Genomic DNA, 18,180 nt, shown 5'->3' with positions numbered 1-18,180 from the left:
TCCCAGGAAGGTCACGGCGGTTTTAACTCTGGAACTTTTCCATTCCCGCCAGATCCTCCCAGTTATTTGCAATTCCAAACCCTAATTCCCATTCCAGAGGGTCCTGCTGGGTCAGGCAGTGCAGTTCCTTCTGGGAATTCTTGGGATGGATCTGTGGTGATCCTGGGAATATTTCCAGGGAATTTCTCCTGGGAATATTTCCAGGGAATTTCTCCTGGGAATATTTCCAGGGAATTTGTCCTGGGAATTTTTTGAGGGAATATTTCCTGGGAATTTGTCATGGGAATATTTCCAGGGAATTTCTCCTGGGAATATTTCCTGGGAATTTGTCCTGGGAATATTTCCTGGGAATATTTCCAGGGAATTTGTCCTGGGAATTTCTCCTGGGAATATTTCCAGGGAATTTCTCCTGGGAATGTGTTGTGGCTGCCTGGCAGGAGCTGATCCAAGGGAATGGCTTTTCCCAAATTTCTGGTTTGTGTATTTAGGGATAATTTGGGAATTCTGGATTGGAAGCTGGGGATGCTCATGGGATCCCAGCTCCATTCCCATTGGATCTCCATTCCCATTGGATCTCCATTCCCATCGGATCCAAACTCCATTCCCATTGGATCTCCATTCCCATTGGACCCAAACTCCATTCCCATTGGATCCAAACTCCCATTCCCATTGGATCCAAGCTCCATTGGATCCCAGCTCCATTCCTATTGGATCCCAACTCCATTCCCATTGGATCCAAACTCCCATTCCCACTGGATCCATTCCCTGTTATCCCAGAATTCCAGACCTGCAGAGAGCTGTGCTTCCAGGAAAACTTCCTCTGCAGCCGGATGCAGGTTTTGGGATCCTCTTCCCATTCCCAAATTTCCCAAATCCCGGGATCCATGCCCTCAGTGCCCGGATGGGATTCACCAATCCCAACCCTGGCATTCCTGGGACACAAACCCCTTGGAATCACTCCAGCATTCCCGGGAATCCTCTGAGCTTCCCAACCTCCCATTCCCGGCATTCCCACTCCGGAAAATCCACCAATCCCATTTTTCCTCATCCCGTTTTTTTTCAGGTCCTGGATCAGCTGGAGGAGCACCTGAGGAAATCCCAATATTTCCGTTTCCTGTGGTTTCCTCACAGCGACAACGTCCGGATCATCTACCAGGATCCCACTTCCCAGGCAGGGATCTCGTGGATTTTAGCGGGATTTTGGGAATGGGATCAACCCCCTAATTTTGGATTTTGGGATCCTTGCGGCAATTCCGGGATTTTTCCCGGAGCGGGATGTGGGAAATGCGGAATGTTGGGATTCCTTTCTCCAACAAATCCTTCATTCCCGTTTTCCCAAATCCCACTCATCCCTAAAATTTTTTCCCTCCTGGATTTACAGCCTCCCTGCTCCTCCTCCAGCTGGTTTTGGGATTACGCCGTCGGATATTATCTGCTGGAATTCCTGCTCTGGATCAGGTAGGAAAATCTTTCTGGATTGAGGAGATTTTTTCATGCTGGCCTCATCCCGATTTTTTTGGGATTTATTTGCCGCTTTGTTGGGATTCCCAGGGAATACGGGAAGGGAGAGCTGTCAGCTGGAGCATTCCCATTCCCGGGAAAAAAGGAGGAATTGCTGCTTTTCCAGGGAATGGGTTGAGTTGAAATCCATGGCTGGCGTTTCGCTGCCCTCTGGCGTCCACAGAAAAAATCATGGAATTGCTGAGGTTGGAAAATCCCACCGGATCCAACCTTCCCCTGAGCCATGGGATTTAAATCCACGTGGAATTTTAATCACCGCTGGAATGGGAATTCCACTCCCGCCCTGGGTTGCCTTTCCTGAGGCTGAAATGGGAATTTGGGAGATTTTTCGGGATGGGTTGGGATGTGGGAATATCCCAGGAATATCCCGGGATGGAATTGGATCCGATCCACGCAAAGGAGGATGCAGGGAAAACCGAGCTGGAACTCGGAAAAGAGGGAAAAGAGGGAAAAGAGGGAAAAGAAGGAAAAGAGGGAAAAGAGGGAAAAGAGGGAAAAGAGGGAAAAGAGGGAAAAGAAGGAAAAGAAGGAAAAGAAGGAAAAGAGGGAAAAGAGGGATTTGGACCACCTGGAATTCTGCCATTGGATCAACTCCGCTGAATTCACGATATCCCTCAGGCTCCTGGGATGAGGCTCTGGAATTCCCAGGGAAAGTCTGAGCGTTCCCGTTCCCATTCCCAGAAGGATCTGAGGGAATGAGGTCCAAAATCCATTGGGATGAAGACAGGGAGAGCTGCAGGATTCCCGGGATTCGGAATCCTTGGGATTTTCCTCTGGAGTTTTTCCTCATCCCAGCATTCCCGTGGAAAGGGATTTGGGAAAAGGGATGGGAAACAGGGAATGGCTTCCCACTGGGAAAGGGGAGAATTTTTGGGATTTGGGAAGGAATTCCTGGCCAGGAGGGTGGGGAGGGATGGGATGGGATGGGATGGGATGGGATGGGATGGAATTTCATCCTGGATTTTGGGAGTTTTGCCTCCAAATCCCACTCCAAGCCTGATTTCAGCATCCCAAAACTCCTCAGCCAAGCCCAAATCCCCTCTGGATTCACTGTCCCAACATTTTTGGGAAGAGCCTGAACAATTCCAGGATCCCGGATTGACATTTTCCGTCAGGAATTCGTGTTGTTAACTCAGGAATCCAACTGAATTCCAGCTCTGATCCTTCCCGGATTCATTTTTGTGGGAAGGAATTCCCGGCTGGGCTGGAATTCCCAGATATTTCCATGGCTGCCCCTGAATCCCTGGGAATGTCCAAAGATGGATTTGGGATTGTGGGATCGGAACGGGATGGGATTGAAACTCTGCAAATCCCAAACCATTCCAGAATTCCCTGTTTTTTCTCGGCCATCCCATCCCTTGGGAAGCAATTCCCGGCTCACTTCCCACTCTTTTCCCTGCAGCTCCTTCATTCCCGCCCTGCTGCCGTGGATCAATCGCCTCTTCTTCTGGCTCCTCTTCAATTCCCGCGCGGAAAACGTGGATCGGAGCCACCGGATCTTCAGCTACGAGTGCCGCTTCCGGCAGCACGTCCAGGATTGGGCCATTCCCATGTAAATTCCGGGAATTCTGGGATTGGGCCATTCCCATGTAAATTCCATGATTGGGCCATTCCCATGTAAATTCCCATATTGGGCCATTCCCATGTAAATTCCATGATTGGGCCATTCCCGTGTAAATTCTAGGAATTCTGGGATTGGGCCATTCCCGTGTAAATTCTAGGAATTCTGGGATTGGGCCATTCCCGTGTAAATTCCATGATTGGGCCATTCCCGTGTAAATTCCCATATTTGGCCATTCCCGTGTAAATTCCGGGAATTCTGGGATCGGGACATTCCCATGTAAATTCTGGGATTGGGCCATTCCCGTGTAAATTCTGGGAATTCTGGGATTGGGCCATTCCCGTGTAAATTCCATCATTGGGCCATTCCTGTGTGAATTCTAGGAATTCTGGGATTGGGAAATTCCCGTGTAAATTCTGGGATCGGGCCATTCCCATGTAAATTCTGGGATCGGGCCATTCCCGTGTAAATTCTGGGATTGGGCCATTCCCGTGTAAATTCTGGGATTGGGCCATTCCCGTGTAAATTCTGGGATTGGGACATTCCCGTGTAAATTCTGGGATTGGGACATTCCTGTGTAAATTCCATGATTGGGACATTCCCGTGTAAATTCCATGATTGGGACATTCCCGTGTAAATTCTGGGATCGGGCCATTCCCGTGTAAATTCTGGGATCGGGACATTCCCGTGTAAATTCTGGGATTGGGACATTCCTGTGTAAATTCCATGATTGGGACATTCCCGTGTAAATTCCATGATTGGGACATTCCCGTGTAAATTCTGGGATCGGGCCATTCCCGTGTAAATTCTGGGATCGGGACATTCCCGTGTAAATTCTGGGATTGGGACATTCCTGTGTAAATTCCATGATTGGGACATTCCCGTGTAAATTCCATGATTGGGACATTCCCGTGTAAATTCTGGGATTGGGACATTCCCGTGTAAATTCTGGGATCGGGACATTCCCGTGTAAATTCTGGGATCGGGACATTCCCGTGTAAATTCTGGGATTGGGACATTCCCGTGTAAATTCCATGATTGGGACATTCCCGTGTAAATTCCAGGCCATTCCCATGTAAATTCCCATATTGGGCCATTCCCGTGTAAATTCCGGGATTCTGGATCCTTCCCGGGATGGTCTGAGGGAGGAGAAAAGCTGTGGGAAGAGGGATGTGGGATGGGGAAAGAATTCCCAGCTGGAATGTTAGTGTGGGGATTCCTCTGGATCCCAATCCTGGGATATTGGATCAATCCCTTATCCCAGCCCTATCCCAGGATATCAGATCCATCCCCATCCTGGAATATCACATCCATCCCAATCCTGGAATATCAGATCCATCCTTTATCCCATCCCAATCCCAGGATATCAGATCCATCCCTTATCCCGTCCTTTATCCCATCCCTATCCCGGGATATCAAATCTATCCCTATCCCATCCCTATCCCAGGATATCAGACCCATTCCTTATCCCATCCCAATCCCAGGATTTCAGATCCACCTAAATCCTGGGATATCAGATCCATGCCTTGTCCCAACCCTATCCCAGGATATTGGATCCATTCCTTATCCCAGGATATTGGATCCATCCCTATCCCAACCCTATCCTGGGATATCAGATCCATCCCTTATCCCATCCTTATCCCAGGATATCAGATCCGTCTAAATCCCGGGATATAGTATCCATCCCTTATCCCAATCCTATCCTGGGATATCGGATCCAACCCTATCCCAGGATATCAGATCCCACCCTCATCCCAGCCCTATCCCGGGATATCAGATCCATTCCTTGTCCCATCCCAATCTTGGGATATTGGATCAATCCCTTATCCCATTCCCTATCCCATCCCTATCCCAGGATATCAGATCCATTCCTTATCCCATCTCTATCCCGGGATATCACACCCATCTAAATCCCAGGATATCAGATCCATCCCTATCCTGGGATATCACATCCTTTCCAATCCTGGGATATCAGATCTATCCCTTATCTCATCCCTATCCCAGGATATCAGATCCATTCCTTGTCCCATCCCTATCCCAGGATATCAGATCCATTCCTTATCCTGTTCCTTATCCCATCCCTATCCTGGGATATCAGATCCATTGAAATCCTGGGATATCAGATCCATTCCTTATCCCATCCCAATCGTGAGATATCAAATCCATCCCTTATCCCATTCTTGGGATATCACATCCATCCCTTATCCCATCCCTATCCTGGGATATCAGATCCACCTAAATCCTGGGATATCAGATCCATCTTAATCCTGCGATATCAGATCCATTCCTTATCCCAACCCTGTCCTGGGATATCAGATCCATCCCTATCCCATCCCATCCCATCCCATCCCATCCCATCCCAAATCCATTCCTTGTCCCATCCCAATCTTGGGATATCAGATCCATCACTTCTCCAAGTCCTATCCCGGGATATCAGATCCATCTAAATCCTGGGATATCAGATCAATCCCTTATCCCATCCCTATCCCAGGATATCAGATCCATCCCTATCCTGGGATATCACATGCCTCCCAATCCTGGAATATCAAATCCATCCCTTATCCCATTCCTATCCTGGGATATCAGACCCATCCCTATCCCAGGATATCAGATCCATCTCTGCGCTGGGATATCAGATCCATCCCTATCCCAGGATATCAGCTCCAACCCTCATTCCATCCTTTATCCAAGTCCTATCCCAGGATATCAGATCCATTCCTTGTCCCATCCCAATCCCAGGATATCGGATCCATCTAAATCCTGGGATATCAGATCCATGCCTTGTCCCAACCCTATCCCAGGATATCAGATCCATTCCTTATCCCAGGATATCAGATCCATCTCTGTGCTGGGATATCAGTTCCCATCCCTATCCCGGGATATCAGATCCATTCCTTGTCCCATCCCAATCCCAGGATATCAGATCCATCCCTATCCCAGGATATCAGATCCATCCCTTGTCTCATCCCAATCTTGGGATATCGGATCCATCCCTTATCCTGTTCCTTATCCCATCCCTATCCCGGGATATCAGATCCATCGAAATCCTGGGATATCAGATCCATCTCTGTGCTGGGATATCAGATCCATCCCTTATCCCGGGATATCAGATCCATTCATTGTCCCATCCCAATCTTGGGATATCGGATCCATCCCTTATCCTGTTCCTTATCCCATCCCTATCCCAGGATATCAGATCCATCGAAATCCTGGGATATCAGATCCATTCCTTATCCCAACCCAATCGTGAGATATCACATCCATTCCTTATCCCATCCCTATCCTGGGATATCAGATCCATCTTAATCCTGGAATATCAGATCCATCCCAATCCCATGCCTATCCTGGCATATCAGATCCATCCCTTATCCCAACCCTATCCCAGGATATCAGATCCATCCCAATCCCATGCCTATCCTGGGATATCAGATCCATCTCTGTGCTGGGATATCAGATCCCATCCTTATCCCAGGATATCAGATCCATTCATTGTCTCATCCCAGTCTTGGGATATCAGATCCATTCCTTATCCTGTTCCCTATCCCATCCCTATCCCGGGATATCAGATCCATCTAAATCCTGGGATATCAGATCCATTCCTTATCCCATCCCAATCGTGAGATATCAAGTCCATCCCTTATCCCATTCTTGGGATATCACATCCATCCCTATCCCATCCCTATCCTGGAATATCAGATCCATCCCAATCCCATGCCTATCCTGGGATATCAGATCCATCCCTATCCCAGGATATCAGCTCCAACCCTTATTCCATCCTTTATCCAAGTCCTATCCCAGGATATCAGATCCATCCCTTGTCCCAACCCTATCCTGGGATATCAGATCCATTCCTATCCCAGGATATCAGATCCATTCATTGTCTCATCCCAGTCTTGGGATATCAGATCCATTCCTTATCCTGTTCCTTATCCCATCCCTATCCCAGGATATCGGATCCATGTAAATCCTGGAATATCACATCCATCCCAATCCTGGCATATCAGATCCATCCCTTATTCCAACCCTATCCTGGGATATCAGATCCATCCCAATCCCATCCCTATCCCAGGATATCAGATCCATCCCTTCTCCCATCCTTATCCCAGGATATCAGATCCATCTAAATCCTGGGATATCAGATCCATCACTTGTCCCATCCCTATCCCAGGATATCAGATCCATCTGTTGTCCCAGCTCTTTCCTGGGATTTCCTCCAGCCCAGAATTCCTGGATGAGGAGCAAATCCATGGAAAAATGGATCTGGATTGGGGGAAACATTCCCACCTGGAATCTTATCACAGAGATCCCTCCACATCCTGATCCCAGAATCCCAAATCCATTCCTTATCCCATCCCTATGCCAGGCTCTCCTTCATCCCAGGATTCCTGGATGAGGGACAAATCCATGGAAAAATGGGATCTGGATTGGGGAAACTATCCCCACCTGGAATCTGAGCATGGAGATCCCTCTAGATCCAAATCCTGGGATCCCAAATCCATTTCTTGTCCCATCCTTTTCCTGGGATTTCCTCCATCCCAGGATTCCTGGATGAGGAGCAAATCCAGGGAAAAATGGATCTGGATTGGGGAAAACATTCCCACCTTTCAGAATCTGAGTACAGGAATTCCTCCACATCCCGATCCCAGAATCCCAAATCCATTCCTTGTCCCATCCCTGTGCCAGACTCTCCTTCATCCCAGAATTCCTGGATGAGGAGCAAATCTATGGAAAAAGGGATCTGGATTGGGGAAAACATTCCCACCTGGAATCTGAGCATGGAGATCTCTCTAGATCCAAATCCTGGGATCCCAAATCCATGGAAAAATTGATCTGGATTGGGAAAACCATTCCCACCTGGAATCTGAGCATGGAAATCCCTCTAGACCCAAATCCTGGGATCCCAAATCCATTTCTCATCCCATCCTTTTTTTGGGATTTCCTCCAGCCCAGAATTCCTGAATGAGGAGCAAATCCATGGAAAAATGGATCTGGATTGGGGAAAACATTCCCACCTGGAATCTGAGCATGGAGATCCCTCTAGATCCAAATCCTGGGATCCTAAATCCATGGAAAAATGGATCTGGATTGGAGACACCATTCCCACCCGGAATCATGGAGATCCCTCTAGATCCCAAATCCCAAATCCATCCCGAACTTTCCGATCCCAAAGAAACAGGTGGGACGCATCGAGACATTCCAGAACATTCCCCGGAAAACCCGGAATGCCGCGGGACGGATCTCCCACCCCTCCCCCTCCACTCACACCCATCCCGCTTTTCCCAAAAAAACCAGCGGGAAGACCAAGGAGGCTCTGCTGGAGCTGCAGGCGGCGCTGGAGGGGAATTCCAAGCTGGTGGCTCACTTCCCGGTGGAAGTTCGCTTTTCCCGGCGGGATGAGATCCCGCTGAGCCCGTGCTTCCAGCGCGACAGCTGCTTCATCAACGTCATCATGTACAGGTCAGCCGCGGATCCATCCATCCCGCAATTTTCCCCTGGAAAACCGGGAATGTTTCTCCCGTCCGGAGAGCCGAGGAGATCCTGGCGATCCCGGTTTTTTTGGGATATCGCGGGGTTTTTTGGGATATCCCATTTTTTTGGGATATCCCGGGTTTTTTTGGGATGTGCCTTTGTTTTTTTGGGATGTGCCAGTTTTTTAGGGATGTCCCAGATTTTTTTGGGATGTCCCAGTTTTTTGGGATATCCCGGGGTTTTTTTGGGATGTGCCTTTTTTTTTGAGATGTCCCCTTTTTTTTGGGATCTCCCAGGTTTTTTTGGGATGTCCCATTTTTTGGGATATCCCGAGTTTTTTTGGGATGTGCCTTTTTTTTTGGGATGTCCCGTGTTTTTTTGGGATGTCCTGGGTTTTTTTAGGATATCCTGGGGTTTTTTTGGGATGTGCCTTTTTTTTTTGGGATGTCCTGGGGTTTTTTTGGGATCTCGCGGGGTTTTTTGGGATGTCCTGGTTTTTTTAGGATATCCTGGGGTTTTTTTGGGATGTCCCATTTTTTGGGATGTCCCAAGTTTTTTTGGGATATTCTGGTTTTTTTGGGATGTTCCAGGTTTTTTTTGGGATGTCCCAGGTTTTCTTGGGATGTCCCGGTTTTTTGGGATATCCTGGTTTTTTTAGGATGTCACGGGTTTTTTTGGGATATCCTGGGGTTTTTTTGGGATGTCCCATTTTTTTTGGGATATCCCGGGTTTTTTGGGATGTGCCTTTTTTTTGCGATGTCCTGGGTTTTTTTTGGGATGTGCCTTTTTTCTTGGGATGTCCTGGGGTTTTTTGGGATATCCCAGGTTTTTTTAGGATATCCCGGGTTTTTTTGGGATGTCCCATTTTTTGGGATATCCCACTTTTTTTGGGGATGTCCCATTTTTTGGGATGTCCTGGGTTTTTTTGGGATATCCTGGGTTTTTTTGGGATGTCCCAGGTTTTTTTGGGATATCCCGGGTTTTTTTAGGATATCCTGGGGTTTTTTTGGGATGTCCTGGTTTTTTTGGGATGTGCCTTTTTTTTTGGGATGTCCCCTTTTTTTTGGGATCTCCCAGGTTTTTTTGGGATGTCCCATTTTTTGGGATGTGCCACCTTTTTTGGGATGTCCCAGGTTTTTTAGGGATGTCCCAGGTTTTTTTGGGATATCCCCGTTTTTTTGTGATATCCTGGTTTTTTTGGGATGTCCCAGGTTTTTTTGGGATGTCCCATTTTTTGGGATGTCCTGTTTTTTTGGGATATCCCGGGTTTTTTTAGGATATCCCAGGTTTTTTTGGGATGTGCCTTTTTTTTTTGGGATATCCCAGGTTTTTTTTGGGCTGTCCCAGGTTTTTTTGGGATATCCTGGGGTTTTTTGGGATGTGCCTTTTTTTTGGGATGTCCTGGGTTTTTTGGGATGTCCCAGGTTTTTTTGGATATCCTGGTTTTTTTGGGATGTCCCGGGTTTTTTTAGGATATCCTGGGGTTTTTTTGGGATGTGCCTTTTTTTTTGGGATGTTCTGGGTTTTTTTTGGGATCTCCCAGTTTTTTTAGGGATGTCCCATTTTTTGGGATGTCCCTCTTTTTTTAGGATATCCCGGGTTTTTTAGGAATGTCCCAGTTTTTTTGGGATGTCCCATTTTTTTGGGGATATCCCAGTTTTTTTTAGGAATGTCCCGGTTTTATTGGGATGTCCCTGAGGCCAAAGGTGTGGGAGGGGTTGTCAGGACATTCCGGGATATTCCCTGGATTAAGGCAGAGTTGGGAATTCTGTGGGATGGAGGTTCATTCCCAAATTTTTTCCCAGCCCATTTTCTGGGATCTCCTGAATCCCAGGATTCCTGGATGAGGAGTAAATCCATGGAAAGAGGGATCTGGATTGGGGGAAACATTCCCACCTGGAATTTTGGCACAGAGATCCCTCGACATCCCAATCCTGGGATCCCAAATCCATCCCTTTCCCACACTCCCAGCATCCCAAAATCTTGGGATTGGATCCCTGGGGGTCTCCTTTTCCCAAAAGGGATTTTCCAGAGGGATTGTACAGATCCCCCTTTTCCCAGGTCCCACTCACTCCCAATCATTCCCAATCCCAGTCATTCCTGATCATTCCCAATCATTCCCAATCATTCCTAATCCAGCTCATTCCCAATCCCACTCATTCCTGATTCTGCTCATTCCTGATCCTCCTCATTCCCAATCCCGCTCATTCCCAATCCCACTCATTCCCGATCATTCCCGATCCTGCTTGTTCCCAATCATTCCCAATCCCACTCATTCCCGATTCCCCTCATTCCCAAACCCCCTCATTCCTGATCCTGCTCATTCCCATTCATTCCCAATCCCAATCAATCCCAATCATTCCCAATCATTCCCGATAATTCCCCCTCATTCCCAATCCCACTCATTCCCAATCATTCCCAATCATTCCCACATTCCCGCTCATTCCTGCTCATTCCCAATCCCACTCATTCCTGCACATTCCCAATCCCACTCATTCCCACTCATTCCCAATCATTCCCAATCCTGCTCATTCCCAATCCCGCTCATTCCCGCTCATTCCGGCTCCTTCCTGCTCTCCAGGCCCTACGGAAAGGACATTCCCAGACTCGACTACTGGCTGACCTACGAGGGAATCATGAGGAAACACGGCGGGAGACCCCACTGGGCCAAGGTATGGAAAATTGGGAATTTCCACCGGAAAACCGGGAATTTCCACTGGAAAAATGGGAATTTCCCCCGGAAAACTGGGAATTTCCACCAGGAAACCGGGAATTTCCACCGGAAAACTGGGAATTTCCACCAGGAAACCGGGAATTTCCACCGGAAAACAGGGAATATTCACCGGTTTTCCGGGAATTTCCCCCCAAAACCCAGGAATTTCCACCGGTAAACTGGGAATTTCCACCTGGAAAATGGGGAATTTCCACTGGGAAACTGGGAATTTCCCCCAGAAAAACTGGGAATTTCCCCCCAAAACCAGGAATTTCCACTGGGAAACTGGGAATTTCCACCAGGAAACTGGGAATTTCCCCCAGAAAACCGGGAATTTCCACCACGAAACTGGGAATTTCCCCCAGAAAACAGGGAATTTCCACCTGAAAACTGGGAATTTCTCCCAGAAAACTGGGAATTTCCACTGGGAAACTGGGAATTTCCACCGGAAAACTGGGAATTTCCACCAGAAAACTGGGAATTTCCACCAGAAAACCGGGAATTTCTCCCAGAAAACTGGGAATTTCCACCGGGAAACTGGGAATTTCCCCGGGAAAACTGGGAATTTCCCCCCAAAACCTGGGAATTTCCCCCAAAAACCGGGAATTTCCCACAGAAAACTGGGAATTTCTCCCAGAAAACCAGGAATTTCCACCTGGAAAACCGAGAATTTCCCCCAGAAAACCGGGAATTTCCCCCAGAAAACCGGGAATTTCCCCCAGGAAACTGGGAATTTCTCCCTCCGTTTCCCGCAGGCTCACAGCTGCACCCGGAAGGACTTGGAGAAGATGTATCCGGCTTTCCCGGAATTCTGCGCCATCCGGGAGAAGCTGGATCCCTCCGGAATCTTCCTGAACGCCTACCTGGAAAAGGTGTTCTACTGACGGGGAATTCCGGGAAAATCCCCAAAAAAATCCCAAAAAAATCCTGGAATTCCCACTCCTGGAATGTCCTGACAGGGATTTGCTCCGAAGGAAATATTCCCGGAAAAAAACACGGAATCTCGTCCCAGTTTTCCGGAATTCCGCGGAAATATTGATTTCCTCAATAAAGCCTTTTTTCCTGGAGAAGAGCTTTTCTTACGGAATTTCCCAGCCCTGGGAAATTTGGGAAAAAAAGTTTGGGAATCCCGGGATATTCCCACTGAGGGAGATTTTTTGGGAATGATTCCATCCCTTCCCGGATTTCCGACGTTCCCGGGAAGAGGCGCGACGGGGAAATTTTGGGAATCGCGGAATATCCGGAGGGGGATCCACCATGTTCATATCCCAAAATTCCCGCCCTGTCCCGACTGGAAATCGCTCCAGAAAATCCTGGAAACCTTGGGAATGTCACCGTTTTTTCGGGAAGAACTTCCAGAGCCAAACAGCCTCTGGAGGAGGAATTCTTTTTCCCCCCAAAAAAATCCAACTCAATCCTTTCCCTAGATCGTCTCCAGCTTTTCCCATGGGGTTGGATCACCCCGAATCCCGGGATTTGGGATTCCGTTTGGGAATTGTTGATTCCCAAAGTCATGGATTTTTCTCCCGAGTTGGAGTCGGATTGGAGTCACCGGAATGGGACAAAAATCAGGGAATTTTTTCCATCCTCAATCCATAATTCCCGATTTTTAAATTTTTTTTTTGCGGGATTTTCTTCCCATCTCCTTCAAAATTCCCAAAAATCGGCTTCAAAACTCCCAAAAATCGGCTTCAAAACTCCCAAAAATCTCCTTCAAAATTCCCAAAAATCTCCTTCAAAATTCCCAAAAATCTCCCTCAAAATTCCCAAAAATCGGCTTCAAAATTCCCAAAAATCTCCCGGATCGGCTGTTTCCACCCTTTCCCGCCACTAGGTGGCAGAGGCGGGAAAGGAAAAATTCCCAAATCCCAGAAAAAAACCCGAAATTCCTCCTTTTTCCCTCGGGGGAAATTCCTTGGATTCGCGCTGGGAATGAGCGGCTGGGGGGGGAGAGGTGAGGCAAAGCTTGGTATTCCCAAAAAAACCTGGAATTTTGGGATGGGTTGGAACATCTCCGACATTCCCTGATCCCGTTTTTGTCATTCCCAGGGAATCAGGGTGTGGATTGGATCCCTAAAATTTCCCAATCCCATTCCGGTCATTCCCAAGGATTCAGGGCATGGATCAGATCCTTTCCCAAAATTCCCGATCCCATTCCAGCCATTCCCAGGGATATCCATGGATTTGGGGTTCTCTCCACATCCCTGTGTAGGATTTTCCTTATCCCATTCCCAGAAAACAGAACATGGATTTAGAGCCAAATTCCCAACATTCCCTATCCCATTCCAGCCATTCCCAGGGAATCAGAGCATGGATTGGATCCCTAAAATTTCCCAATCCCATTCCAGCCATTCCCAGAAAACAGAATAGGGATCAGACCTTTTCCAACATTCCTTATCCCATTCCCAGGGATATCCATGGATCAGATCCCACTAACATTCCCAATCCAATTCCCAGAAAACAGAATAGGGATCAGACTCATCCCAACATTCCCTATCCCATTCCAGGAATTCCCAGGGAATCAGAGCATGGATTCAATCCCTAAAATTTCCCTGTCCCATTCCAGCCATTCCCAGAAAACAGGACATGGATCAGATCCTTCCCAACATTCCCAATCATTCCCAATCCTGGGATTATCCTTTTTCATGGATCGGATCCCATTCCCATGGATCAGATCCTACAAACATTCCCAATCCCATTCCAGGCATTCCCAAGGATTCAGGACATGGATCAGACTCATCCCAACATTCCCAATCCCACTCCAGCCATTCCCAGGGAATCAGGGCATGGATCAGATCCCAGAAACATTCCCTATCCCATTCCCAGGAAACAGAATATGGATTTAGAGCCAAATTCCCTAAATTCCCTATCGCATTCCAGGAATTACTAAGGAAACAGAACATGGATTGAATCCCTAAAACTTCCCAATCCCATTCCAGACTTTCCCAGAAAACAGAACACGGATCAGACTCATCCCCACATTCCCTATCCCATTCCCAGAAAACAGAAAAGGGATTAGATACTTCCCAATATTCCCTATCCCATTCCAGCCATTCCCAGGGAAACAGAGCATGGATTCAATCCCTAAAATTTCCCAATCCCACTCCAGCCATTCCCAGGGATATCCACGGATTTGGGGTTTTCTCCATATCCCTGTGTAGGATTTTCCTGATCCCATTCCCAGAAAAACAGAATATGGATTTAGAGCCAAATTCCCCAAATTCCCTATCCCATTCCAGCCATTCCCAGGGAATCAGAGCATGGATCAGATCCCAGAAACATTCCCATTCCCATTCCAGACATTCCCAGAAAACAGAACAGGGATTAGACCCAAATTCCCAACATTCCCATTCCCAGAAAACAGAATAGGGATCAGACCTTTTCCAACATTCCCTATCCCATTCCCAGGAATATCCTTTTCCATGGATCAGATCCCATTTCCATGGATCAGATCCCACAAACATTCCCAATCCCATTCCACCCATTCCCAGGGATATCCATGGATTTGGGGTTTTCTCCATATCCCTGTGTAGGATTTTCCTTATCCCATTCCCAGGAAAACAGAATATGGATTTAGACCCAAATTCCCAACATTCCCAATCCCATTCCAGCCATTCCCAAGGATTCAGGGCATGGATTGGATCCCTAAATATTCCCAATCCCACTGCAGACATTCCCAGAAAACAGAATATGGATCAGATCCTTCCCAACATTCCCAATTATTCCCAATCCTGGGATTATCCTTTTCCATGGATCAGATCCCATTCCCATGGATCAGATCCTACAAACATTCCCAATCCCATTCCAGCCATTCCCAGAAAACAGGATATGGATTAGATTCCTCCCAACATTTCCATTCCCATTCCCAGAAAACAGAATAGGGATCAGATCCTTCCCAACATTCCCTATCACATTTCCAGGGATATCCATGGATCAGATCCCACAAACATTTCCTATCCCATTCCAGTCATTCCCAGAAAACAGGACATGGATCAGACCCAAATTCCCAGGATTCCCATTCCCAGAAAACAGAACACAGATCAGACCTTTTCCAACATTCCCTATCCCATTCCCAGAAAACAGAATAGGGATTAGATCCTTCCCAACATTCCCAATCCCATTCCAGGAATTCCCAGGGGATCAGAGCATGGATTCAATCCCTAAAATTTCCCGATCCCATTCCACCCATTCCCAGGGATATCCATGGATTTGGGACTCTCTCCATACCCCTGCGTAGGATTTTCCTTATCCCATTCCCAGAAAACAGAATATGGATCAGATCCAAATTCCCAACATTCCCAATCCCATTCCAGCCATTCCCAAGGATTCAGGGCATGGATTGAATCCCTAAATATTCCCTGTCCCATTCCAGCCATTCCCAGAAAACACAACGTGGATTAGACCCAAATTCCCAAGATTTCCATTCCCAGAAAACAGAATACAGATCAGACTCATCCCAACATTCCCTATCCTGTTCCCAGAAAACAGAATAGGGATTAGATCCTTCCCAACATTCCCAATCCCTATTCCAGGAATTCCCAGGGGATCAGAGCATGGATTCGATCCCTAAAATTTCCCAATCCCACTCCAGCCATTCCCAGGGATATCCATGGATTTGGGGCTCTCTCCATATCCCTGTGCAGGATTTTCCTTATCCCATTCCCAGGAAAACAGAATATGGATTTAGAGCCAAATTCCCAACATTCCCGATCCCATTCCAGCCATTCCCAGAAAAAAGAACACAGATCAGACCCTTCCCGATATTCCCATTCCCACTCCCTCCATGGATCAAATCCCCCCAACATTCCCAAATCCCCAAACCCCAAACCCCCAAATCCCAAATCCATCCATTTTGGGAAAAAGCAACTGGATACTTTTCCCATCCCAAATCCCCAAACCCCAAATCCCCAAATAAATCCAAACCCCAAACCCCAAATCCCAAATCCCAAACCCCAAACCCCAAATCCCCAAATCCCCAAATCCCCAAATCCCCAAATCCCAAATCCCCAAATCCCAGGAAAATGCAACTGGATAATTTTCCCATCCCAAATCCCCAAATCCCAAATCAATCCAAATCCCAAATCCCCAAATCCCCAAATCCCCAAACCCCAAACCCCCAATCCACAAATCCCCAAATCCCCAAATCCCAAATTCCCAAACCCCAAATCCCCAAATCCCAGGAAAATGCAACTGGATAATTTTCCCATCCCAAATTTCCCCAAGTCTAGATCCCAGATCCACAGGCCAGATCCCCAGGCCCCCAGATCCCCCAGGCCCCCAAAGATCCCAGATCCCCAGATCCCCAGATCCTAGGCCCCCAGGCCCCCAGGCCCCAGATCCCAAGGCCCCAGGCCCCCAGATCCCCAGATCCAGGATCCCAGTTCCCCAGGCCCCAAAGTCAGATCCCCAGCTCCCCCAAGACCCGGATCCCCCAGGCCCCAGATCCCAGATCCCCAGATCCCCAGTCCCAGATCCTGGAGTCAAGTCCGGATCCCCATGCCCCAGGCCCCAGGCTCCAGATCCCCAGGTCCCGGGAGAGCCCAGCTGGATGCTTTTCCCGTCCCAAAAGCCCCAGACCCCAAAGGCCCCCAAAGGCCCCAGATCCCCAGATCACAGGCCTTGTCACAGGTCTCCCAGGTCAATCCAAATCCCAAACCCCAAATCCCAAATGCCAAATCCCAAATCCCAAATCCCAAATCCATCCATCCTGGGAAAAAAGCAACTGGATAATTTTCCCATCCCAAATGCCCAAATCCCAAATCCCCAAATCCCCAAATCCCAAATCCCCAAATCCCCAAATCCCAAATCCCAAATCCCCAAACCCCAAACCCCCAAATCCCCAAAACCCCAAAACCCCAAATCCCAGGAAAATGCAACTGGATAATTTTCCCATCCCAAACCCCCAATTCCCAACTCCCCAAATCCCCAAAACACCAAAACCCCAAATCCCTAAATCCCAAAACCCCAAATCCCAAATCCCAAATCCCAAATCCATTCTGGTAGAAAAGCAACTGGATACTTTTACCATCCCAAATCCCAAATCCCCAAACCCCAAAAATCCCAAATCCCCAAATCCCAAATCCCCAAACCCCAAAAATCCCAAATCCCCAAATCCCAAATCCCCAAAACCCAAACCTCAAATCCCAAATTCCCAAATCACCAAATCCCCAAATCCCCAAACCCCAAATCCCCAAACCCCAAACCCAAAACCCCAAAACCCCAAATCCCCAAATCCCCAAATCCCAGGAAAATGCAAGTGGATAATTTTCCCATCCCAAATCCCCAAACCCCAAATCCCCAAATCCCCAAATCCCAAACCCCAAATCCCCAAAATCCCCAAACCCCAAATCCCAAATCCCCAAATCCCTAAGTCCCCAAAACCCCAAATCCCAAATCCTCAAATCCCTAAATCCCAGGAAAAAACACAACTGGATACTTTTCCCATCCCAAATCCCCAAACCCCAAAAACCCCAAAAACCCCAAACCCCCAAATCCCCAAACCCCCAAACCCCAAATCCCCAAATCAATCCAAATCACAAATCCCAAATCCATCCATTTTGGGAAAAAAAGCAACTGGATAATTTTCCCATCCCAAATCCCAAAACCCCAAATCCCCAAAACCCCAAAACCCCAAATCCCCAAATCAATCCAAATCCCAAACCCATCCATTTAGGGAAAAACCAACCAGATAATTTTCCCATCCCAAATCCCCAAATCCCCAAATCAATCCAAATCCCAAATCCATCCATCCCAGGAAAAAGCAACCGGATACTTTTCCCATCCCAAATCCCAAATCCCAAATCCCCAAATCCCCAAATCCCCAAATCCCCAAAACCCCAAATCCCCAAATCCCCAAACCCCAAATCCCCAAATCCCAGGAAAATGCAACTGGATACTTTTCCCATCCCAAAACCCC

The 18,180-nt window shown here is 47.7% G+C and overlaps 1 protein-coding gene across 1 annotated transcript in view; it reads left to right on the top strand.

Annotated features, from left to right (window-relative positions):
- Positions 1-12,195, top strand: part of LOC146422054 (L-gulonolactone oxidase-like) — a 31,807-nt gene extending 19,612 nt beyond the window's left edge. The window contains exons 7-12 of the mRNA XM_085046764.1: positions 1,064-1,171; positions 1,382-1,458; positions 2,924-3,073; positions 8,375-8,539; positions 11,133-11,223; positions 12,020-12,195. Coding sequence (XP_084902890.1) covers positions 1,064-1,171; positions 1,382-1,458; positions 2,924-3,073; positions 8,375-8,539; positions 11,133-11,223; positions 12,020-12,148 — 720 coding nt within the window. The 3' untranslated portion in view covers positions 12,149-12,195. The remainder of the gene's footprint in view (positions 1-1,063; positions 1,172-1,381; positions 1,459-2,923; positions 3,074-8,374; positions 8,540-11,132; positions 11,224-12,019) is intronic.
- Positions 12,196-18,180: the final 5,985 nt, after the last annotated feature.

This window comes from Lichenostomus cassidix, unplaced genomic scaffold (genome assembly GCF_008360975.1).
Source record: "Lichenostomus cassidix isolate B80296 unplaced genomic scaffold, HeHo_3.0 HiC_scaffold_528, whole genome shotgun sequence".
In the NCBI taxonomy this organism is placed as follows: Eukaryota; Metazoa; Chordata; class Aves; order Passeriformes; family Meliphagidae; genus Lichenostomus; species Lichenostomus cassidix.
This window is presented reverse-complemented; position numbering and strand designations above follow the sequence as displayed.